Here is a 25,954-nt window from a genome sequence, read left to right as displayed (position 1 = left end):
TTTGAGCACAGAAGCTGAAAATCTCACCCCATGAGGTAGACTTAAGGATTGTACATACTTCTAAGATCCTAGTGTTTGGGAGCTACTGAGGTACTTGAAAGACAGTATCTACTTAGTCCTTGCTTTGAGAACTTACCTACCTGAAGATCTGTTCCTGGGTGGGGACACCACAATGTTGACTGCAGTTGAGTATTTAGCACCTCTCTATCCTCAGACTGCTTCAAGTTCTTACAGGAGCTCTGAGTTTTCCAGGGACCTCAGTAAATCTCTTCAGGCTGGTGAGTAGTATGAGCCCACACTTCCTGCTTCTTGAGCAAGTGTCCCAACAACAGCACTATTCAGTGAGTAGTAGGAGCTGCCTTCATGTCCTCTTCAGCTGGCTGTCTTTTCAAGCACATTAGACACGTACCTGTTCCCAGATGTACATCTGACTGCAGGAGTAGTTTTCAGGTTATGAATCACTGTTTTACAGGGACCAAAAGTGAAGGTTGAATACTTAGCTTTGGGAGTAAGATATTAGATATGCCTCACTGAGGTGATACCTCTTGGCTGGTTTAGACATTCTTATCTGTGGTAAAGGAGAGAGTTTTGAACTCCCTTCTTGCACTCTTCAATTTCTCCAGTGATTAATGAAATACTTCTGTTTCCCATGCAGGACTGTGCATTTCACTACTGAGACAGGTATTCTGCTTTTAAGCATGAATGCTGTACAACTGCATGTATGCAGAATGCACCAGGGAAGTGGTTTGAGTTTCCTGCTCTAAAGAAAGTATGTTGTCAGGAAAGTGCTGGATTGATTGACAGTGTTGTAAATATTCCTCCAATATTGGCTCAAAAGAGGGGTTTTGTTCAAGCTTTGTAATTAGTACCCATATTCAAATGTCTGCATATATGCAATTAAATTATTTTTAGCTTGAGCTTAGAAAGCATTTTTGCCTCTGGCCTGAAGGCCTATATAAAATTTAAGGTAATTGAATGGATAAGCAAGCTAGATAATGCCTCCTATAAATTAGTATGTTTAGTCAGTGCTACAACACAATTATTTATGACTCTATTGTTTTCTATCTTTATAGCAAAGAAATATTTTTTATTTGTGTTGTGTAGAGTGGAAGTTCCTGTTCTGGCAAACTGAGTTCACTGAGTTTCATCATGGAGTTAGAATAGAAGGTGCACATACTTCTGTTTCTTGGAAACCCTGATATCCTCAGCTAATATAATGTCCTAGGTATATCTAATTCATCAAGTAGAGGACCTGTATTTGATCTGTCCCTTTTACATCAGTGTAACCCCACCAATTTAAAACAACATACTAAGAATTTATGCTGATTTTTTACCTCATTTCCCAGCTTATGACCATTCCTATTAATTTGAATAGCAAATTTAATCTTCACTTTCAAAAACAAGCTTCTACATATGTTTAGAAATTGTGTACCCTATGTAGCTTAAATGAGAAATTGCTTTCAGTAAAGAAATTGCTTTGGATATAGTACAACATGCCGTGTTTTTTCAGGGTGCTTTGTTCCTTTTGAGCCACACAGCTCTGTAGATGTTCACATGTTCAGGCTTTCATGTGAAATTTTCCACCATTTTTTATCAAATGATTATTCACAGGAGTCAGTATGGTGAATATCTGTGTTTATGTAGCTGCTCATATTTTTCTGTGTGAGTTACTATTTGCATCTATTTTAGCATTTTGATATCTCTAAGAAAGTTATAAAAACAAAGTCTTAATTTTTAAACCTTCAGCTGTATTAGTAAATATTTTAAAATTATGAACAGTCTCACTTGTTGCTGATTTTACTTTTTAAAGGAAAGGTTTTGTTTGATTGCTTATGTAGTCATTTTGACAAGTCCTTTATAAAATATTGTGTAATGCAGTACATCATCAGCAGTCTGGTTACTAAGAATTGATCAAAACCAAGGAAATAATACCCAAAAAGTTGGGCACTCCCAAGCTAGACTTTGGCTGGGACAATTTGTGCTTATTGTATTACGCAATAGTTGTGCCAACATTTTCATGCTTCAAGATGTCAAATTGTTAATTCATTTAACTCTTTGCTGTCAGTAAATAAAATTGATTTTTTGGCTATTTTCTTTTGATGGTTCTTTAGATGCCCCTACTTTCCTTTCTAGGGCTGATACTTTTTCTTCCTTCAGTGCATCTTCAGTATAAGGTAGGCAGAGGAGGGTTTTTCATGTTTCTATTCAACTGCAAAGGTTAGAAACTTCCTTTGTTTTTAAAGGGTACCTGAGTTTCTTATTTTGTCTATGGGCAACTGGAGTTAGGGATTTAAGAAGAAGCCACAAATATTGTAAAATTCGGAGCTTAACAGATGGGCTTTTAAAATAAAGATCTTAACAACATTGTCTCATCCATGCATACCATAGTGGTGTTTTATGATGCTAACCAGGGCAGCCTCAGAATTGGTTTGGAGTGAAATAACTATCCTAAAATGTCTTATCTGTTGCAGTTTTTACTTAATTTGCATATTTGCCTAGATTGTAGCACTTGCTTCCTACATACCTTTTTATGTTTTTTAGCATTAGCACAAGACTTCAATAAGTCTAATTTTGCTGTCTTTTTTAATACTGTAGAAGTGCTCAATATGTACTTTGATATTTCCATTTGAAACCTAAGAAAAACAGTTTTCTATATTTGATCCTAAACAATGGAGTTAATCATATGCCTAAGAAGTGTCAATCCTTTGACATTTAAGCACTACAAAGTTTTGTTTTAGGCACGGTAGCAAAAGTTAGAATTGGGAATATTTTACATTGGTTTATTTAGAGATTTAGTATATTGGGAGATTAGTGGAGAGTTTCTTGGCTTCTTCGTCCATCTTTCCTCAAGAACACATACTATTTGAAGGAGGAGTTTGAAATCTAGTTTGCCATAAATACTAATTATATTCTTCATGTGGGTTCTTGCTTTCACAGTCGCGATAACTATTGCTTTGTGCTTAGTTGGCCAGCTCACAGTGGTTATTGTAGAGGGTAATGAATGATGTTTATTTGTGGTGTACAGTTGACCACATCTGGGGGTGAGAGCATGCTGGCAGCTAATTGGCCTGGCAGATGATCAGGCTGCTACAAAACAGGATCTTGTGTTAGGCAGAAAAATAAAATTGCAAGGAACTGCCATCCTTTGCTCCTTACTGATGGTTTCTAGTGGAAATTACAAACGTTACCTGTGGATACGATATCAAGATCTACTCTATCGCATGCATTTCTTTCAATTAATGCCTCAAATCAATTTGCAGTTAATCTCATCTCCAGCAATTTCTGTTAATTACTAGTTTATAGAGTTGTGTCCATCTGTGTTTGATCTCCTTTTTGTCCTGAAACACTTGCGTGCTTGACTTCTGAACTGATCACCTTAGTGAACATTAAGGACAAATAGCCCTGCTGGGAAGTCTGTGTTGTGTTGCTTGGCATAGAGACATTTCATAGAAGTGGTGCTGGTGCTGCTCTTAGTTAAAAACTCAGACCTTTAGGTTTCTGTAAGCTTGAAGGAACTAGAATCAACAAAAATGAGGGTATTGCAATAACTCTTTATGAGGAGACAAGCAAAGATCATGATTTGCATTTTTATATTTTATGTGTAGTTTAGCTCCTTTCCACAGAGACTGAGCCTTGCGGGTACCCACCTTCCCCAGCTGACTGCTTTGTGCAGGTGGTGGAACCAGGCGGTTGCCTTCGCTCCAAGCTCAGTAGCACTAGTGGGAAGAGCAGAAAAGGCTGCTTATTTCCCTACAAACCCAGGAGTACTGCTGAATGTGGGTCAAAGCAAAAAGGAGTAGGGGGAAATAGCATCTTTTGGACTGGTGATGAACCGATTACTCCAAAAGGTTGCAAGGATGTGATTGACAGACCAATGACGAGTAGGCTTCCCTGCTGTTCCCATGGCCACAGTGTTGATGTTGGCAAGAAGGAATAAGTTTGTATGTCCTGCTAAATCACTTTTGTGACAGTGAGGTTTTAAAATACAGAGGGCCTTAATATTACTGGAATATCTGTGAGTTTAAAATGACTGTATCAACAGGTCCAAAGAACACGGCAGATTTGGGGTATTAACTAGCCGTGGGATGGAGAATAGCTTTTTGAGGGCTTTTGACCCTTCTAGTTTTGAAAACTGGTTTGCAGAATCTGACCTTTCAAGAGTACACCTGCTAAACACCAAGGTTATGCCATTGATTTTTAAGCTAGGTATAGGCATGTTCCTAGCTCTCTTGTGTCACTGTACATAACATCTGTCAGTACAAAATAAATTCTATCACAAATAAATATGTGATACTATCATTTGGTTTTCATCTGTACAAACTTTTCTTGTACCTGAATGGGTTGACTGAAATTTACTTTTTTTAAGTTTTGCTTTTTCCTTCTACTTAAAACAATTTTATCTTTAATATTTAGTTATTTGCTGAAAAGCATGTGGATATTATTTATTTTACCTTTTAAATGCATGTTAAAAAACAGGCAAACCAAAGGACAGTTATATTTAAATCTTACTGGATGAACTAAGAAAATGTAAAATAAGTAAGCCTTTAGCTTTCTTGCCTACTTTGAGCTCTGTGTGATGTTACTGAACAGACAAAATGCTTTGCAAGCTTATTGTAAGCAATATGTAGAAAAAGAGAAGCCCTGTAGTGTTATTTGGTTGATCCTCCAAAAGGAGTGGAAAAAAAAAATTTGCACACTTATGTAATCAGGAGTTTGATGCTGTCAAAAGAGAAGGGAAAATATGGTATCTTAAAAGCTTGCTATGGGATTACAGTTATTTTTAGCACTTGAAGGTTAAGCGTCTTTTACTGCTGTGTCTCCGCACTCCCATAACTGATAATTTTAACTGCTAATTCAATTGTGTGATGATTGATTGCCATGAACGAGTCCTTGAAGAGCACTATAAATTTAATCTGTGTTTCTCTATTAACTGCAGTGGTTTTTACTTCCTCCGTTACTTTGTATGTTGGCACCCAGCGATGTATGTGATGAATATATACCAAAATGGTGTATACATAGAAAATGGTAAACAAGACATATTTGCTAGAAATCTTTTTGGAGCACACTTTTAAATGTAGAAGGCTGTGCTGATCCTCTGTTTTACTGCTGAATTTTGACCATTGTTTTTCTTCTGCCATAAGTAAAAGTGTATAATGAATAGATTAAGATGAGATTATTTTTCTCTCTAACAGCACTATTCTATTTATAATGATAAATCTTTTTTTTCCCCCCTCCTTCCTCGCATCTGTAACAGCTAGCCGATGGAGGAACCTCTTCTCTACACCTGTCTCCTTGGCTTTTCCCTATAGTCCTGTTGCGAGACTCACCCCATATACCAATGGCTTTAATAGTCCCAGCTTCTCTAAAACCTCCAGTAAAGCAATACTAACACCTGAACGGACAGGTAATGCTTATCTTTTTATTGATTTACAGTGCTTACAGAATTGCTTAATTTAATCTAATCTTGCTGGCATTTAACAGCAGTACACTGTTAGAATGATTGTATATAGACTGTCATCTCAGAGATTTTATTTTTAATTACCTAAAATCTGGCAATTAACTAGCAGTGTAGGTTATTACACAACATGTTACAGGAGAGTTATGCTAGTAAACAGATTCTGTATTTCAGTAATGGTTTACCTGAGAGTACAGTTGCAACCGTGTCATCTTAAACAGTCCCCAGCTTTGTCTGCCTTTCCCTGCTCATTTCTGCACCACTATGCCCCTTCCTTGTGTCTACAGAAACATTTGTGCAGCTCTGTAATGAAGTTGCAGGGAGAATTCCTCTATAATAAAAATAACCAGCAGAATCATGGCTGTTTTCAAGCTGGCATTGTTGCTACCATCCAAGATTTATTTTATGTTTGCCACTGATTTTCAGGGGATGCAGGAGTTTTAGGAAAAATACAAACTTTCTATGGGCTCTAAATTGCAAAGAGTTGCATTTTTCTTTCTTCACTATAGGTATGAGGAGTCAATTTATATCTGTGACTTCTCCTAAGCTACAGTGGTGATGGAGAAAACAATCTTCTGGGGAAAAAGCATTAACGTTTTATTGCTGGTGGGAGCAGGTGTGGTCGCAGGAAGTTAGCATCAGTGTCACACTGATCTATGCATAATTTTCTTTACAATGCGTGAAATCAGTGAAGAAAGCCGTGTTAGGGATATGGATGAGATACAGCTCCTGACTGAACACCTGGTGTAGGTATCTATGTGAACGAGATGTCTTAGCTCCCCTATTCAATGGTATGTAGTTTAGTCCCTAAATGAAGGCATCTCATGCTATTTGAAATACTCCCAGCTATCTTGTCTAGCTCCCCACTGCTGCTCCAGAAGGGCACAGCTGTTACTACCTCTGCAAAACCTCAAGGACCATTGTAACTTGCAAATTTTAAAAAGCAAACACATTTACCCTTTACAGTCCCTCCAAAGCAATCTTCTGAGTGTATTTTTCTGTTAGAGATATTATTAGAGAACAGCTGAATTTAGGATTAATTTTAAGTGGCTGCTTTGATCGGTGCTAGGGGATGCATACACATCTGTGGTACAAGCACAGCTGATGAGCCATAGTCACAGCGGTTCTCGCCCTGTAGGCTGTGGGCCTCTGGTGGTCCAGAGGATATTAGAAAGTGATTTACTGTTTTATTTGAAGAATTTTTCTTTAAAGTTGGACAACAACTTGCTCATGCAACTAACCGCAATTTAGTTTATATTTTACTATCATGCAGGGAAGAAAGAATCCAGAGCCCTCTTCGAAAGGTAGCTCTGTGCAGGAGGTAGTGCTTTCTCTGTTGTTGCATAATGTTCAGTCTTAATTGTTATTGTCATTGATTTATTTTATTTTCATAAAAAAACAAACCGTAAAATTTAGCTAAATGGCTCTGGTATGGAATCTGAGCACTGAGCAGAAGTTGGTGACACGTACACACTTGCTTTCCAGAACAGAGCAGTGAGAACCACAGTCCCATAAATAAGAAGGATTCAAATGCAGATGTGTTTAGACTACGCTAACTAATCTGAGCAGTATCAGAACTGTATTGGGTAAATTATTAATTATCTGGGCTATGTGATGCTATTTTGGGAACAAGCAGAGGAATTCATGATCCACTACTACACTTACGACTTCTCACAAGTATCAAAGCCCTTTGCTAATTGTTGGTGGATTGCACTACACTTCTGAAAATTTTTATCTGTTGTATAGAAAATATTTGAAGCTACTGTAACATAAACGGCAAATAGTTACGAATGAAAGATGGCCAGATGTATTCCGACTAAAAGTTATGTTTTCTTACATAGGTTACATTTCTAGAAGTTCCCCTTTGAGCCCACAGTCATCAATAGACAGTGAACTGAGCACCTCGGAGCTGGAGGATGATTCCATCTCCATGGGATACAAGCTGCAGGACCTCACTGATGTTCAGATAATGGCTCGTCTACAGGAGGAGAGTAGGTGTCTTTTTTTCATTTTTCAAAGTAGTCTGAGGAAGATTTCCCGTAACAGTCAAAACTATTCCAGTCTGGTCTCAGTCAAATGGCTCTTTCTTAAAAAGTGTCACCTCTTGAGGGGCAGATGGAAAAACTCTTCATCTGCTTGAAGAAGGTGTGCACGTTGTTGGGTTCAGGTTAATGGTACTTATTCGTTCAAAACTTTATGATTATATTTTTCTGAATCCCAACTGGCAGCTCCATACTTGTTGAGTAGATGTAGATTTAGAAGATTTATAATGTATTACCTCATTAATTAAAGTAATTTTATTTCTGTGGAGGGAAGATGCTAAAGCATTTTTCTCGTGTGTACGTTTCATGAGAAAGGTAAAAATAAACAGGTCTCCTGGATTTCTTTGCCTCTACTTTGATTTTCTTAATTGTCAGATGAATTTTGAAATTAATTCCCCTAAATCCTGAATTGGGGCATTTCATATTTTGGTTTGAGAGTAGTGGTTATGCACAAATCTGAGCCCAAAAGCTTGTTTGACATAGATTACAGTTTGACTTGATTATAATTTTTGGAAAATATTTTTATTCATCAGTAAAGGACGTTTGACTTAGAAGTCACTCAGTAGGTACAGTATCTTTCTCACTTCTTGCTAGTGCCAAGTGAGACATCAAGGAGGAAATGATGAGATGAAAAAGACAAGAGAAATTCAGAGATGGTGGCTGAAGGAAAATGCCAAGTAATAAGTGATTAAATAAAATAAAAATAAAACGTGAAGAAAAAAATTAGAGCTCCGATCTGCTGCGGCAACCAGACTGAGCAGGCTGGAGTGATCACTTGTCAGCAGTTGAACTTGCTGAGCATCTGGTAGCACTCGTTATGTGCAGCATAGAAATTAGCAAGTGTGAGACTTACCAAGATAGCTGAATTCTCAGCTGACAAATGTGTGTGGTCACAGCTCGGAAAATTTCTGATATTATGTGAAAGTGATAAGAATTTATTTTTTTTTTAAAGAAAGACTATCAAAGGTACAAAAGATTGCATTACTTAAATGACAACTGCCCTCGTCTCCTTTAGAGTGAGGTTCCAAAAAAGACTTCAGGTACTTGGTGCTTTAAAGAATCAGGTCATTGGTAAACTGGAAGGAAAACCATTTTTTGTTCTAACTGATGTCAGATGTAATGTTTGTATCTCATCCTTGGAGAAGCAGCTGGTACAGAATGTTTGAGCACATGATAGTTATTGTCCACTTAATCCTGTGGAAAGTGGTAGTATTATACGTGCACGAAGGCACGCTCTCTTCATGGCCACAAATAGAAGCTCCCACTCAAAGAGGAAGGGGGAAGCATATTAAGAAGTTTACGTTATGAGGCAAAGACATCTGTCAAAGCTAAAGGCTTTTTGTAAATCTAGGAAAGTTGTTATGCGCAGCTATTGGCAGGATTACTCAGCTCCTGGAAACATGATGTACATCCCATTTTTCCCTGGCTACTGTCCAGCTGGGTAAAGGGAGGATGTACGAGGAATGGGGATGATTCCCTCTCACTTGACCTGGAGCAAACATGCTCTTCTGGGGCAGTGCTAATAGTGGGATGTTTTGCAAAACCTGGTGTTCTGAGAAGGGTGTGGAAGGATGCGTGCCTGTCTAAAACACAGCTGTGTTACCACTAAACCTTGTCCGTGACAGTGGTTGCGAGCAGGAACTAATTCTGGTTCAGGGAAGTTAGAGAGCCAAAATACTTACATAGGTTATAAGTTTAGGAAATGTCATTGTCAGCATTTTCATTGTATGAATATAAAAGTTTAATAGCAATAACTTGAATAGAGTGAGTGTTAATTCCTTTAATTGTTTAAAAGTTAATACTTATGTAGTCTTTCTGTTGGCAGAGAAATAGGTGCCTCCTGAAGGCAATTCAGCTTATGTTGAAAGGTGTCTAATACATCTCACAGGTACTGCCTTTTTTAATTCTTATTAAAAAGGGATCCTGAGGAAGATAATTCAGGCTTAGATGCCTGAAAAGTAGACACCAAAAGCTAGATCAGGTTAGATCCTACCTCAGATCTTCAGCCTGGTGATGTTGCAAATCCAAATCTTGCTGTAAATTTATGTCTGCTTACCTGCTTAGTTTTCAAGATTGAAGTGCATGTTAAGAGTTAACAACTTAGCAGAAGCTGAATCATCCTCTGTTTGGAATTTACAGGCCTTAGGCAAGATTATGCTTCAACTTCAGCATCTGTGTCAAGGCACAGTTCAAGCGTCTCTCTGCATGCAGGAAAGAAAGGGACATGTGGTGACCAGGAATATGATCGCTATAGTCTTGAAGACGAGGAAGAGTTTGACCACCTCCCACCCCCGCAGCCACGGCTGACTCGCTGCTCACCCTTCCAGAGAGGGATTCCTCACTCACAGACTTTCTCCAGTATCCGGGACTGCAGGAGGAGCCCTACCTCCCCGCACTTCCCTTCAAGTGCTTATCAGCAGCCCTACTACTCTCCTCAAGCCCAAACTCCAGAGCAGCAACCAAATAGAGTGAATGGAGGTGGGTTGCATGCTTTTCTAAGAAGTGGCCTTTTCTCTGTGCAAAGTGCCAGTGCCAGTTTAAAGATCAAATTGTGTCAATAGAATGAACTTTGTTTAGTGTATGACATCTAGATCAGTCTGTGAATTGTGACAACAGTTTAAGCCTGTGCAAATGATCAAAGTATGTTATTGTTAAGTAATTTGATACAAAATGTAATCTGTGACCTGGTCATGAAAGTTGTTGCGTTAGGCTAGTTTAAAGTGCTGCAAGGATGACCACAAGTGAAGAAAGCAAAAAAAGGAAAGAGCATCTTTGCTCTTGGTTGGTTAAAAGAACTGATTGGGTTTTCAAGTTTGGACTGTGTGTTTCCATCGTGGATACAGTAAAATACAAAATGGGGTTTTCCGATTTTAATTCCCTTTCTTATTCTTGACTTTTCTGTTAATACAGCCATGCTGTGAATCTGCGATGAGTGCTTACGACGGGGGTTAACACTCTGCTCCTGTTCCAGGTCTGGTAGGGCAGACTGTTAAAAGTAGTGGGAGATAATGTCACTCCCAAACTGTCCTGAGCAATTGCTGCTTTTTGCACTGCATTTGACAAGTATTTCAGAGTTTCTGGCAGATTTGTCTCTCAGTGCTTATTCAAGACTTAAGTTTCCCTCCTTTGTTGCTACTGCCTTCCTTTCATTTCTTATTACGATCACAGTTTTCTTCCTCATACTGCATCTGACTTTCCTATTCCTTCAGTCTTTTCCCCAAGCTAATTCAAAACAGTTTTCAGTCAGGGTCTTGTTTGTAATGTTACAGGTTAAAGGTCACCTTAGAGCACGAAAATAGATGTGTTGTCCAAAACAACACAAAGTTGCTATTTATAGAACACTACAGGTATGCAAGTTGCTTTCCTGACAAATAAGACATGACAGGTTGGTGCCAAAAGCACTTGCATTCAAGGTAAGACATGGCATGGAAGTATAATCGACAAGTGGCAGTATATAAAGAAGAGTGACATTAAGAGAGGTCAGAGTGACGTGGGTGTTTGTTGATACAGCATATGTGCCATATTAATTTCAATGTTATTTTTCTTGCTGGTGAGTTACAGGAATGGGACACCACTGAAAGACTTGCAGAAATGTTGGGGAGATAGAAAGGAAGGTTATGGGGCGTTTTTGACTCAGGAATAAGGGCAAGATGTGATGCTGCGACCTTTTTATATAGCCACCAAATGCTTTTCCAATGATTTTTTTTGTGTTCCATGTCAGTGGAAATTAAGCATTGGATTCCCATATGGAAACCTCAGAAAGTACTTACAGGGCACTGAAAACACTAGACTAATTGATTAACTAGGAAGCATGTAAATGTAAAAGGCCGCCAATTTTACCACCTGGTTGCCTTTTTTCTCAAGAACTGTGAGGCGTTGAATAATCTGTTTGGTGTTGCTCAGATGGACACATGGGACTTCAGTTACCTGCTTGCTGGATGGCAGACAGTCCTCTAACAGCCAGTATCACTATGTTTAGAGAGGAATTATCTCTTCAGCTTCTGTACCTTCAGCCTCTGAGTCATGTAGCGCTGATACACTTAAGCGGCAAATACTGATGCTGAGAAACATTTTACTTTGCCTGTATTCTGTTGGCAGACAAGGAGTCAAGTGTTCACTGTATTGTGTATGTCTGAGTAGTATTACGACAGCGTTGTCTTATCGGCACTTCTCATCATCTTGGCAGCAGTTTCATTGTCCTTCAGGAACTCCTACACATTGAAATGGAGGTAGACTGCAAAATAAGAATTTATCTGAAGCTCAGTGTGATGGATGGTGTCTTCCACACTGTTACAGTTTACCAAGACAAATGAGAAAGAGGGCTGTGATAGATGGAAGGACTAAACTGTTTAGTTACTGCTTTCAATATATGTCGAAAGCATCATCCATAATTAGTCAAAATCACACACAGCACATGCTGTGCTGCTTGTGGCCATTCCAGCAGTCTTCCCAAATCTCTCTTCCACTCTTTTACCCCAAAGAGGTCACTTGTGTTCTTGTATGTGCAGTCAGCAGTCTGGTCCCTGGTTCATCTGATCATTCACAGAGCTCTCTGTAAGAAAAGAGTAAGTGGTAAGTAACTGTTGAATTTTGGCACTCACTCTGGGGTGAAGAAACTGTGTTTAACTTTGACACAATGTCTCCCCAAAACTAGTCTTAGGTGTTTAGCTCAAGTACAATTTTTTTCCTTTAGGAACAAATGGTATGAGGGATGCTGTCCTACCTGCTTTTAGTGAAGTTTGCTTTGTATGGTATGCTAGTTGAGGTTCTTATTCTAACTTTAACTATCTGTACTGTAACAAATACATTGAAGGTGTGATAAACTTGGAAAGCTTTAATAATTCCTTTAAGAGTATAATATTGACTGCTTGATGAGGAGGGCCTACATTTAAATGCTGAGATGTGGGTGCCTGCATATGTATGAAGGGTCCAGTTCAGCTGCCCACATATAAGCACGTAGTGCTATATGAGGTAATTTGATGCACCCTGCTTGGCTTCACCATCACCCTGTTCAGCTGCCACAGACAACCCAGAGTCTCTTAAATGGCATGAGGTACCTGTGCATAGGTGCTGACTTGTGTACTAGGTTTTTAGTCTCTTTCCAATGAGCTGCTTGTTCTCCATCCACAGGACTGCAGTTTAGGTAGCAGAGAGATTGTCTGGGGTTTCTGGCACCCTAGTAATCTTCTGCCTGTGTTTGGGGTAAGAATACACTCACAGATGTTTTCCAGCTGTGTCTGAGGCCATAATTTTGAATTCACACATTGTTCTTGCCAATGTATTGTAGCAGAGTGCTTCTCCTGCTATAATTTTGACACTCTGCCCTGTTTTAAATTGCTGTACATCTATTTTAAGATAAAATACCATACATTTGTTTTAAAATTCCACACCATCTAGCCCCCAATCTCAGGCTCAGGTTCTTTCCCTCACCTTATCCCACCCATGTCTGAGTGAATGGTAGCAGTCCCGTTTACTGCCAGTCCCCAACAGCTTGCTGTACTGAAACGCTCCTGGTAAATGATAGCATAAAGTGGCAGATGTGTGCAAATGTAAATATGTAAATGTGTTTAAGGTGGTGAATAGCTTTTGAATATCTGTTGCGATTAGCTAAAGTGAATCTGTCTAGTTAGTATGTATTTTATAACTTAACAAAACTTTTAATATGTTGACAGTGGAAAGATGTGTATTTACAGCTTTCTTCCTGTCCTCTAAGTTCATGGTTAGCAACTTAAAATGTTGCTAACTCTTAATATCAAGAATACTTTAGTCATTTTCACATAAGAAATACCACCATTTCATGTTTTATGTTGTCCATAAATGTACACTTTTTTACTGTGACACAGAAATTATCTCTTTTATTTTAACTTTTTAAAAAAATATGTTTTTATTTCTGTTGGGTCACTTTATTCTTTTTTAATAGATGTTAATATTTATGCCCTTTGTTACTTCTGATTTTCTGGAACCAGATGTAACAGAATTATAGACCTATGAAATCAACTAGAATAGTCAAAATCCAGGATACACAAGATACTGAAAATGGGATTGATCTTGTGTTCAGGCCCACTTTCCAGGTTTTGAGATAAACCTACTCATAAACTTTTATCCTGACACACCTTATTTCCTGTGCATTTTAAAGTGTCCATTTTTATAATACCTGAAAATTGGAAACTTCGTATTTTGGACAAATTATTCTAGCTAAAGGAGTTTATTACAATGCAGTAAGGAGGGGCAGCTATAAAATATATCCTTCATTGAGTAGTAGTGCAGGCAACCTTGTTAATTTTTATGTATATTTTCCATTGCCTTTTCATGTTGATTTTTAGCTTGGTTGATGCCTTCATAAACAGGCCCCAGATACCATTCACTTGAAAAAAATTACTTTTCTTTTTCAGAAATTACTAGTTAAGTTACTTTATTGTGTACATTTCTGGGAAATAACTTTTCTCAGGCTAAATGTTATGAACATCAATGGCTGTTGAAACACCCTTGTCTCATTTGGAAAGCTGCAAATGTGGTTTTTGGTTGGTTGGTTTTTTTAAGCAAACTCCAGGCAGATACAGAAGAGTAGCATTTCAGGGGCAGCAGGTTGGTGTTTAGATAGCAGTTTAGTATAGACTAACACTGATTTGTGTATTTGGAGAGGTGGGAAAAGGACTGTTACTGATTTACTGATGTACAGAGTGTTTTCCTGCTCATAACCTCTCTTGTTCGATAAGGAAGGAAGAATTCACTGTAGGAAATTGTTGCAGACTTCATTGAAGAAAGGAGAAAAAAAAATCCTACTTTGTCACTTTTGAAGTTATGTTGAGAATAGTGATAAGTGGAGAGAAGTCACAGAAGAATAATGGAAAAATCTTTGATTTGCTGGAACTATCTGTGGTGGGAAACGTGCCTGTGAAGCCAGGGTGAAATGAAGTAATAATTCTGAATAAAATATGAATAAAAGTGTTCAACATTAGCAAAATGTAGGTGTTGACAGTCATGAAGAACGGTGTCTCTCGCTTAACTGAAAGACTTGCTTTTATTTCTTAATCTGTATTTGTGTTTTTGCACACTGATGTATCTGTTGTATCAACTGATGATTCCACAGACCTTTAATCAGACCCTGATGTATTTGGGATGTCATAAATTTTACAACCATAAGTAGTGTAATGCAGATACTGAACTCAGGCCTTCAAAGATGAGGAAGAGAAATCCCTTAAAGCGAAGTGGTAACTGAGTCTGCAAGTTTGTAAGGATTTCAGAACAAACTCTGAATACCTACATAATATAGAACATAGTGTTTAAAATAGAAAAGCACAGATTTTTTTATGGTTTTTCCCCAGTTTATTTGTGCATACAATGCAGACAAGACAGTTGAATTTGCAGGGTTTGTGTGAAGGATTTAAATATGTGTAAGAAACTGCAAACATAGGTTAAATGGTGGTATAGATTTCTCTGAGACACTAATAATTATGATTCATTGATTCACATTCCTTAACGATAGTGCACTTTTGGCAAGGCTTCTGAGTTCTTTTGTTCAAATAAAACATTGACAACACTTGCAGAGTATAAATTTCAATGAACGAATAAATGTGTTTGAAGAAACTTCACTGTAGAGGCAACTTAATCCTTCCTTGCAAGGAGAGCCTCACTGGATGAGGCGTTTTGGGAGAGAGAAGATGATACTTACCAAGAACCCCTACAGACCTCCCAATCTGGCAGCCCACCAAGAGCACATCTTTTCTGGGGCACTTTTGCTCCAAGGGCAAGGTCTGTTTGCATGCTACATGGACATTAATCTTCAGCCGGTGATAGTATTAGGTCAGGGAAGGAAAAAAAACAAAGAGGTGGTGGAACAGGGATGGCAACCAGCGCTGCTGGGACCAGAAGACAGAAGGCAGGTGCTTCCTGTTCTGGTGTCCTGCCAGAAAGAAGCTGGGCCACCGATCCCAGGCTGACTTCAGAGAAGAAATGACTTCTGGGGAAGAACTTCCTGGAAGAAATCAGAACTGAAGCAGCTGGGTAAGAGGCAAGCTGCTGTCTTTACTGTAATTTTGTGCAATGTTTGACAAAATAAAGGACACTTTTGCCTGCTTTTTGACCCATTTCTCTAGTGAATATGATCTGTGCTATGTGGTGGTCTTTTCATGCACATTTTCAGTTGAGGGCAGAAGACCCTGTATTTTGCAATTCCCAGTTTTTCGTGTACTTTAGGCAACAGGCAGTTCAGCATGGATGCCACATAGGGGAAGAACTGTAAACATGCAGTAGGTGATTTTTGGTGTATCTTTCTGCTGCAGATATGTGAAACAAGGGCAATGTATGGCACCCAAAGAACACTCATGAAGTGACAAGCATGTGTGTATATGCATGAACTGTTCTGAGAAGGTGATAATAACCAGGAACTGATTATTAACTCCCTTGGATGACCTGTCCTTGCATTTTCTTCACACTTGCAAATATCTCAATAATAGAATGCCTGTAGGTCATGCTATTACACCTCAAAGAAGGCTGGGGAAAGAAGAAGATACATCTGTGATGCTTTATATGGCTGCATCCTACTTAGACATCATATTTGCTTTGGCCTAGGTTATAGTTGAGACTAAGTAGTGGGTCACAATAATTATGGATGCTGTAGAAGGTGCAGGTGTCCTTTGGAGTTCCTCAGTGGTGTTAATGTCCACATCTTTGTAACAGAACTAACTGAACACCAATGATCTTTTTAGGCTTGCCACTGAACCACATTAGTGCAGAAGAGGCCGCAGAAACTCTAGCAAATTTCAGCATTCATCATAAACAGGTCTATTTGGGGAAATTACTTCTCACCTGGGAATGTATCTCAGCTCTACTCCCTCACTACTCCTGTCAGTTTTCTCATCAGTCTTAGGAAAGCAAAGAGCTCTAGAAAGGGAAGGTTTGCTACTAGCAGCTTGGAGAAATATTTTTATTTTCTTCTCCTATATTTTCAGCAAGTTTGTATCTAGACACATCTCAGTGGCCTGAAATAATATTAAAATGACATAACTCCCACCTTCTGCTTCCATATATCAAGCTCACAAGAGCCAGCATTTCATTTACAAACAAAACGTCTGTAAGACTCTTTCTACTGTTCTTAGGAGATGAACAGGTGACAGAACAAACTTCAAGAGAGAGATGAAAGAGGATGCATCATCTAAGGAGATGAAAGCTGCAAAATGCCATCAAGATGAACGTTTCTGGGTTTTCCCCAAACACAAAACTGACCTGCTATTTTCATTGCTTTTCAGGGCCATTTATCTCAGCAGACACAAGGACCCATCAAAGAAGTAACACAGATGCTCGATGGATGAGAATGTGCAGGTGCAGCAGGAATCTGCTGCCTGAGGACTGAATGAATCAGCAGCAGAGCAGACTGCTGGAAGGAGAAGGGACTAATGAACAGGAGGCAAAAGATGTGGCCACCCATGACATGGAGGAAATCCAAGCTACTTCTGTACCTATCCTTCCTGCTATTGTGGCTGCATCCACTGGACAATTCAAGGCGCAGATCATGCCTGTTGTGGCTGATGCAGTCCTTAGTGAAAGAGCATGTTGTAGAGTCCAAGGAATTCTGCTTATACAACGTGATATGTGGATAGTATTAGAAAAGCTATTTTATGCAGTCCCATCTTTCCTACCACCATCCTGCTGCTCAAAACTTTTTTGCCAAGTGCTGTAATATTGATTTAGGCTTTCAGGATTAGGATTTTAAAGGGTATGCTAGGGCTCCAAAATTAACAGTAGCTACAGGTATCCCATATTCATGAATTTTCTGCCGTTCTGCACCAAGGATTGCATCATAGGAAGAAAGTTCCCTTTCCAGTTTGCAAAATCACGAGTATTTCAGAAATAGGGACATAAAGTAGCTGTATGGATGCCATTGTTTGCATCCCCAGAACAGTTTTGGAAGCCTGAAAACCTTTATCACTGTTATATCAGTGATATTAGTAGTACCTGACTGAACCACAGTGGTAATCTCTTTGCTAATATTCATTGCTGTACCACTGCCAGTGTCAGTGGTGAGTCAGTGAAGCACAACAACTCTAACTCTTTGATGAGGGATTCTACTTCTTTGTTAGGATTTGGCTGTACTGTAATTTCCAGGAACTCAAACCTTGCATTTTCCTTTCCTGCACTGAACTCCTCCCTATCTTACCTCCCATACCTACTGTTTGATTTCAAAAATATGAAAGTGTAGTGTATTTAATTCACAGGAATATTTAAACTATTTCCTAGACAACAATGGTTTTCTGTCACATCATCTATGGTAACTGAAAGTCAGCCTTGGTTGCGAGGGAAGAGAAGAAGGTCTCATCATTACAGGACTAGTGTGAATGGCAGGTAGAAACTAGTAATTGGGACTCAGGACATGAGGGTATTAAAAATGCTGGATCTTTGAAGGAGAAGGATATTTTGACTATTTGCAGAGTTCTGCACTAGTTCTTTTTTATAACAGCTAGCGTTGTAGCTTTGCTGCGATACAGTTTGCTGGAGTTGCATAGGCATCACGCATATTGAAGTTACTGTTAGTGACTACTAATACCTTGTGTAGATAAAACTGTATTGTCACTTCTTATTACTCATCAGTTGTTAGCAGCTTTAAGGATTGAAGGAGCTCATGATGGCGCTAAATAGGTTATATATTTATATGGACTGATAAACAGAGATTCCTAAGTCAATTCATTGTTTCTGTGGACTGAACTTGCTCTGTGTGAGCTAGGAGGTCGACCAAAACATCAATTCCAAGCTGTGTGTGATGTGTCATTCCGGTGCATAAATCCAAAATGTCAATCCTGAAATGCCCTGCTTGCCATTGGAGAGCAGTCTAGCTGCCTGTCAGAAAACAAGTATACCCCTGTTTTCTGTTGCAGTACTGGAGGCAGACATCTGCCAGGAGCTGGAACCTACGGCAGGGGCAGGACCTGGTGGCCTCAGTGGTGACAGCAGTACCAGGAGAAACATAGCCACCTCAGCAGGGCCCAACACTTGTGCTCCAGAACCTGGCCAGGAGGCCACAGCGTTAGTGGTGGTGTTAATGACAGTTCAGTGAATTATTTGTTATTTCCGCACAGCGGTACTTTACTGAAGTCTGTCATGTCACATGAGGCAATTAAGACCACATCATTCAGTGTGTGCCTTTCTGCCCTCGCCAGTCTCTTCTGGTTATACAGAACTGAGTTATCTCCTTTTGGCTCCACAGCAGCAGAGACCAAAAGAGCTTAACCCTAGGTTACCTAATGCTGTTGTGGTTGGGAAGTCATCTTGAGATGCCAGACTTGGTTTCGGCTTCTGTCTCCAAATCAACTAGTGTGAGTGGGGTTGCAGACCTCTTCTGACCTCTTAGCTGTTGGACTTGCCCCAGAACCATTTGGGGCATTTACAGCTTTCTTTTTGTGAAAGGCCTTACAGGCCTGTTCTGAAGATACCCACAAATCAGTCATCACGAGTGGGGTAGGAGGGAGAACCACCAGATTTGAAAATCCTGATGCCAGTCCAGGGCTCCAAGCAACTGAACAGCGTCAAGACTTAGCAGGTTTTGCACTTGGCCACCTGCAGAAACTTAACATGCTAATAAGGTTAGGTACTGAACAGAATATTTTGCATCTCATTGGCACACGAAAACAAGACTTTAGTCACTTAGGATGGATTCATCTCACCTGTCTTTATACCCCCACAGTGTAGATGCCTGTGTCTGATTTTGTCACAGCAGCCTTGCTTTGTATTCACCGCAAAGAAACAGGCACATTTAGGGCATGATTCATCTGACCTACTTTACACACTTATGTGAAACTCATCCTTCTTATGACACTTCAGTGTTTAAATCCTTGTGATTCCAAAAATGTAATTCTTATTGGTGTCTTTAAAGTTATTTGTGAATAATCGTGTTGTTACTATAGTCAGAAGGGTTCAATTAGTAAGCTGTCAATAATGTATTAATATTCTTCCTGCAGAGCAAAACCTTTCTTTGTGTTGAAGTAATTTGTCTTAATTTTGATTTCTTACAGAATTTATTCAGAGGCTACTTGTGTTTTTTGAAAATTCTGACATGACTGTGGATGTTATCTTCTTTTGCTTCAGATAAACTTCGAAGAAGCATGCCTAACCTCGCTCGGATGCCAAGTACCCCCACCATTAACAGTAACGCTGGCTTTGCTAGTTCTCCAGTCACTGTGAGGAACAGTCAGAGCTTTGACTCCAATTTGCATGGAGCGAGTAATGGGATTTCAAGGATGCAGTCATGTAGTAAGTACCTGTGTTCTTTGGCTGTGTGAAAGGAATCGGTAGAGTGGTAAAATACATGTCCCAGTCACTGATCCTCTGCTTCATGAAAAATTAAAAGCAGACTGTATTCCTTTTGCACCAGATTTTAATATAGCTCAGGATTTTCAAAACTTCTCTTTTGGAAAACAAAATCTGCCAATCTTGTTATGCAGTATTGAGTTTCATCCTTTTTTTTTTTTTTTCTTTGCCCATTGATCTTGTGTCAACTTTAAAACTAAAAATAATAGTTAGTAGTATTGCAGAAGCACTGATAATACAATTAATTCATATAAGCTTACACTTTTAGTTTTGATACTAGAATTGATAACTGCTTTTCTTGGTAATTAATACAATGCTGGTTTTACGGTACACTGTATAAATACTATTTTAAACGCATGGTGACTGAAGTTAAGCCACTTTCTTCCAAGCAGATGTGATAAACTGAGGGCTATATCCTCAAGTATAATATACTTGCTGAGTGGGAGAATTAAAATAACTCTCTAATAAGTTAAATTTAGGTGAATTCTTGATGGGGGGGATGGATGTTCCATTGTTAATGTAGAACATGAACAAGACAGGTCAAGATCCAAACTCATGTTTTCTAGCACAGTGAATGAAGTACTCTGAGAGGAAATGGAGTAAGTGGATTTCACTGGACACAGGCAGGAGAAAGGATTTAACTTCTGCCTCCCATATCCTGTGAAATTTTGGAGGGAGAAGGCAAAACTGTTTTCTGTGGGTGTTTTCTTTCAAATTTAAGCAGAATTTACAAGTGTCTTCAGAACTACTAAATTGCATCTTTTCTGGAAAATATACTAGACTGCTGATTTGTTTTTTTATTGCTCTCCTGTTTGAATAGGAGACTGGAAGTCTTGTTCAGGTTCCCACTTGAATTTGCATGGTGGTGCATTGAGAATTTAATTTTATTTACTATTTTAGAAATATATATTTCTCTGTGTTTATATATATGTGTGTATAAAATGTGATTTTTCTGAAATAATTTTTTGAAAAGCATTTCTAATAATTGGCTGTGCTGTGGGATTTAAGGAGCTGTGTTATGAGAAGAGTTCCATAGCAATATATTGCCAGCATTGTTTAATGGAATCACATATCAGTATTTTCTCCTGTGTCTTTAAATGATTTTAAGATGTCCTCTTTCAAGTCTTTGAAAAAGGATTGGCCTGCATGCGGTATGTTAGTTTATGCGCTTCAGGCTTTTGAGAGTTTGCTTTTGATATGTGGACTCCGAGACAGATGTGTGTCTGATGTACACCAGAGGGCAGGATTGTGTAGAAAATCTGTATAAAGCTTCTGGAACCCATAGCATTGATTTAAAATGACAGTTTACATAACATTGGCCTTGGAATATGCTGTTATATTCAAGACCTTTTTATAGCCTTTTTATTGGTTTTATACATAAAGCTTAGACTTCTCTGATGTTTTATAATGCTTTAATGTGATGTTCCTTAAACAACATGTGGTTATTACAAGCAACCTTACAAAAATATAAATGTTCTAACAGTAATTAATTTATACTTTTAGCAATTTCTCCTGTTTAAAGCTCTAATTGCATAGGTAGAATTAGTGTGCTTGTAATGGCTAACGAAACCTCTTTGAAGGGAGAAGGGATGAGAATGTGGTGGGATTTTTGTTCAGGATGGGAATGGAACAGGGTATTTTAGTTCAGTGCAGTGTTACTGGACACAATACTGGATCCAGGGGTTTTTCAGCAGTTTATAATTAGCAAGTAAATTGCATAATGATGTGTTTATCCCTATTCAGACCTATCTAAAAATGAGCATTACTAACTGGCCTCATCTGTTGCATACTGAAATTGTTACTTCCTTTTCTACCACTCTTTACAGTTCCATCACCAGGACAGCTTCAACACAGAGTTCACAGTGTGGGACATTTTCCAGTGTCTGTCAGACAGCCTCTCAAAGCTACTGCCTATGTAAGCCCAACCGTACAAGGTGGTGGTAGTAGTAGTAGTAGTAGTAGCAGTATTCCAGTGTCCAACAACTTGCAGTTATATTCTAACACTGGGATCCCAATGCCAAACAAGACTGCCAGTCAGGGAATTGTAGGGCGCAGTGCTCTTCCAAGACCATCGCTGGCCGTCAATGGGAGTGGCATACCCAGAAGTAAAATTGCACAGCCAGTTCGAAGGTAAGAGTTAAACAGACCTCCTTCCCTATGTGGGTGGCTTTGGTTTAGATTGTGTTGTGGGTTTTTTAATCCTCAGTATGAAGCTGGGCTATAATACAGAAGAGTTTCTAGCTCCCCGTGCTGAGTCACTGAATGGGTGAAGACTTCTTTCCAGAAATAGGGGTGGACAATGCTTGCTGGTAGTTCCTAGTAAACTATGATAACTGATAGAATGTAATCACATATAAATAAGAATAGCTTTCCGCCCATCAGTAAGAAATCAGAACAAATGGAAACCTCATAGCATTAACATATGTGGCTTGCCTTCTTCCAGACTTGTGCCAGCTGCTCTTCCAGTGTCACAGGATGAACCAATCTTAGAGTACTCACATAGAAAGAGTTGCATTCCTGTTGTAAATGGCAGTAGACTGTAAGAATGCAACTTGTGACAGTACGGCATTGTGAGAAGGAAATATCCTGGATAGTACAGTCTTGGGTTGAACCAGCATCTTTTCAATTCTAGCTTGGAGACAATAGCCAAACAGGGAATCCTGGAGTGTAACATTCTTGCAATGAGCTATACTGTTAAGCAGATGCATTTTTTTGCATTTTTCCAAAAGAATTTAATCTCCAAATGATTTTTTGGCAAGCAATAAAATAAGCTTGAGGAAAGACACCGTGAGACTGTTTTAATCACTTTATCACAGCCATCAGTTAAACTCTTATCTGTGTGTTCCGTGATTAATAGGTGATGAAGTTTCTCAAAGAGAAACTTCTATCAGCTTGTGTCAACTCTTCCAACTATTTATTTCCATCACACGCATCCTTCCTCTTGTGAGAGTCCACCGTGTGGCCACCTGGTTTTCTATTGGATGAACTGTCACTATTAAACTCTCACCGTTTTTACACTTTTAACTACATACTGGCTAGATCCAGAATGAGTTCAATTGCTCACATTCTCTCTTTAGTTGAGTTACTTGGGGATTATACCAATGTGACTGACAACAGATTTTGACCAACCGCAGTGAAACTTTGATAAAGAGCTGTCAGGTTTCTCCTTTGATGAAGGCTGTACCATGAGATTTCTGTTATAACCTCCTTTGCTCTCTGCTGGAACTCTCTCTGTTAAGAGTTCTTTTATAGTAGAGGGTTTCTTTCTTCTTTTCTTTTTCCTTTCCTCCACTTCATGTTCTTCTGCAGAGCTCTTAAATCTTTCATAGCAACATACGAGAAAGAGACTTTCTGGTCCATGAAGACCAGTCCCTTGCTATTTTGTAACTTTTCATACAATAGACAATATTAAAGAAAAATAAGAAGTTTCGGGACACATACACACACACTATACTCTCAACACTGTTTTTATTAGAAGCTGATTCAAATCAGTAACAAAGCTATTTATAGTCCAGAAAGTCTGGGTTCCTGTCTTCTTACCTTCAGATGTACCTTAGCAGCATCATATGTTGCCATAGAGCCAGACCAATGATCCGCGAAGACTGATGGTCTTTGCACTGTGGGAATGACAAGTTTATAGAACTCTAAAAGCACGGGCAGATTGGAGCTTAGCCTACAGTTTTTTAAGACCCTCATTTCATTTTATTTATGTATGTGAAAAATAAGGGCTGTTTCAGTTCATATGGAATTTTCTTGGAAGGAGTTTAGCTGTCAGAAGCAGACTTTGTCCCTTTTGATGACTCTGATCATTTCTAAGTGATTATCTAACTGAAAATAATTTCTGATTATCAGTTCAAGAGTCTAGCTTCTTTCGGTATATGGAAAATTAAACAATGTTTTTAGTCATGACTTGATTAAAAAGTAGAACAGGCCTTTTGTTTTTTAAATAAATCTAATGTTCAGGGAGAAGTGCACATTCAGAGTAAAGTTGTGTCTTCATATCTGTGGCCAGACAGTTAGGCAGCCAAGTTATTGGCATTTTATGTACTTAAAATAGGTTGTTAGACACTTTATATAGGGCCTGCATTCAGGAACTTCAGTTTTTACTGCATAGGATCAAACACAGGATGAGGGAGTGCTTTTGATAATTTGTGAAATAAAATTGTAATGGCCAAGATAACCAGTTTGACTAAATATTAACTGCTTTTCTCCTTGCTGTCAGAGATTCGTGTATCCACAAGCGGTATAAATAAATTCTGGTGTAACTAAAATATGGTTGTGGCAAATTAGAAATAGCCTGCCTCATCACCAGCGAGTTGGCAGTCAGACAATTTTTTTTTCCTTTTTTTAATCTTATTTGAAACAATTACCTCAGTAGTACTTGGAGGGTTTGGAAGATGGTCATCAAGCATGTTATAAGTTGTCCTCATTGATGAGTGAGACACATAGGTCAGGTGTGAGGGTGGAGGCCTGGAGGACAGCAAGTTCCCTGCAGGAGTGGTGGTGCTGGGGCTGGCAGCTCTTGACTTCAGCTGTGGGATGGAAACACGTCATCACGTGTCTTGGGTAAGAGGGTCTGGAGCAGGACTTAGTAGAATTCTTCAACTGATAAGATGCCAGAATTCTTCAGTGCCTGCATAGTGTTTTTATAAAAGTGCTGTTTTTTCATGAGCATGCTGAGCACAACAGCTTTTTGGAGAATATTCCCCATTAGATCTCTGCTGTTCGTTGTGAGACAGTAGGTTTTTATCATCTTTAGGCCTGAAAAGCCAAATCTTCCCATTCAGAGAGGTCTCATGCATCATGACAGTTATTCACCAAACTCCTTTTTACAAAACTTTGGCCCTGTTAAGACCAGTAACAGTAATGGGGTCTCACTGGAAGTGGCCTTAATTTCACCATAGATATTTACATTTGTATTAGCATGGAGCCAGAAATATACCAATAATGTGTCATAAGTAAGCCACAAAGCCAGTGTCAGTGCAGAAGGAAATTAATTGATACCTTGATCTTTCACATGAAACATGACTTCCTTTACCTTTTTTTGTCATTCTGTTAATACAGTTTTCTTCAGCCTCCAAAGCCACTTTCGTCACTCAGCACGATGCGGGATGGGAATTGGAGAGACGGCTGCTATTGATGAAGGATGCCCATCAACGCTGGAAAATAAATAATGTGGATTCATTACCCAGCTGGCTGGGTAACAATGATTTGGAAAAGGAGGGTCATACAGTATTATTTCCCCCAGGATTTTAATATGTAACCATCCATAATGCAGTGTCATTTCTAAAAAATGAACATCTTAGCAAATACTAAATATTGCACTTAATCAGTTACATGAACAGCTGCACTCTTATCAGACTAACAATAGCAGTGTTGGCATTTGGAACTGAAGAAAGTAGTATATATGTGCAAAGTACCAGAATATTTCCTTGGAAAGAACTAGGAGATAATGCTTTTGGGCAGCTTGACCGTACTGAAATTCTGAGATAATTTATTCAGTGTAAAGGCATCATGCATTTTATTTTGGATTTGGGGGGACTTATGTATGTGCTTGAATTTTTTTCTAGTGTTTCCAGTACATTTTATTTTGTATACTTAAGTTCATTTAAACTTGCCTGAACCTTGAATGACAGAGAGATAATTTAACTTTTCTGTGCCATAAATAATATTTTTGGGGTAATGTACTTTTTTAGCGCTAGGAACATATCTTACAAATCGTACCATTGGCAATACAAAGCAGTATATTTATGTTGCAGAAGCACACAAAAAGTAGCATTCACTGGAAATTGCCATCCAGCTGGGTCAGCGTGGTTTTGTTGGTCTTTCACCATTTGTTCAATTGTTAATTTATTGTCATAGTGTTTTGTATTTAAAATGGCAGCATAAGTCACATTGCACTTACAAAGATACAGTGATCTCTAAAACTACAGTTGATTTTCAGTACTTTATTACAAAGAATTAAATTGTAATGTTTTATTAACAGTTGCTTATGGAAAATGAGTTTTAATGCGAATAAATCTTTTTGATAGATCTTTTACAAAATCCAATTGCACTAATCAATGCTTTCTTATAATGGCATATGACTTAATATTTGATTACAACTGTGTATACTGCTGTTTTGGAATGTTTCAGAAATAAAGAATCTATTTCAGCA

The 25,954-nt window shown here is 38.7% G+C and overlaps 1 protein-coding gene across 1 annotated transcript in view; it reads left to right on the top strand.

Moving 5' to 3' along the window:
- Positions 1–25,908, top strand: part of SLAIN1 (SLAIN motif family member 1) — a 53,133-nt gene extending 27,225 nt beyond the window's left edge. The window contains exons 3-8 of the mRNA XM_074911754.1: positions 5,255–5,404; positions 7,297–7,446; positions 9,637–9,975; positions 19,576–19,740; positions 21,624–21,927; positions 24,862–25,908. Of these exons, the coding sequence (XP_074767855.1) occupies positions 5,255–5,404; positions 7,297–7,446; positions 9,637–9,975; positions 19,576–19,740; positions 21,624–21,927; positions 24,862–24,937 (1,184 nt within the window). The 3' untranslated portion in view covers positions 24,938–25,908. The remainder of the gene's footprint in view (positions 1–5,254; positions 5,405–7,296; positions 7,447–9,636; positions 9,976–19,575; positions 19,741–21,623; positions 21,928–24,861) is intronic.
- The last annotated feature ends 46 nt before the right edge of the window (positions 25,909–25,954 follow it).

This window comes from Athene noctua, chromosome 1 (genome assembly GCF_965140245.1).
Source record: "Athene noctua chromosome 1, bAthNoc1.hap1.1, whole genome shotgun sequence".
NCBI classification, from domain to species: domain Eukaryota; kingdom Metazoa; phylum Chordata; class Aves; order Strigiformes; family Strigidae; genus Athene; species Athene noctua.
This window is presented reverse-complemented; position numbering and strand designations above follow the sequence as displayed.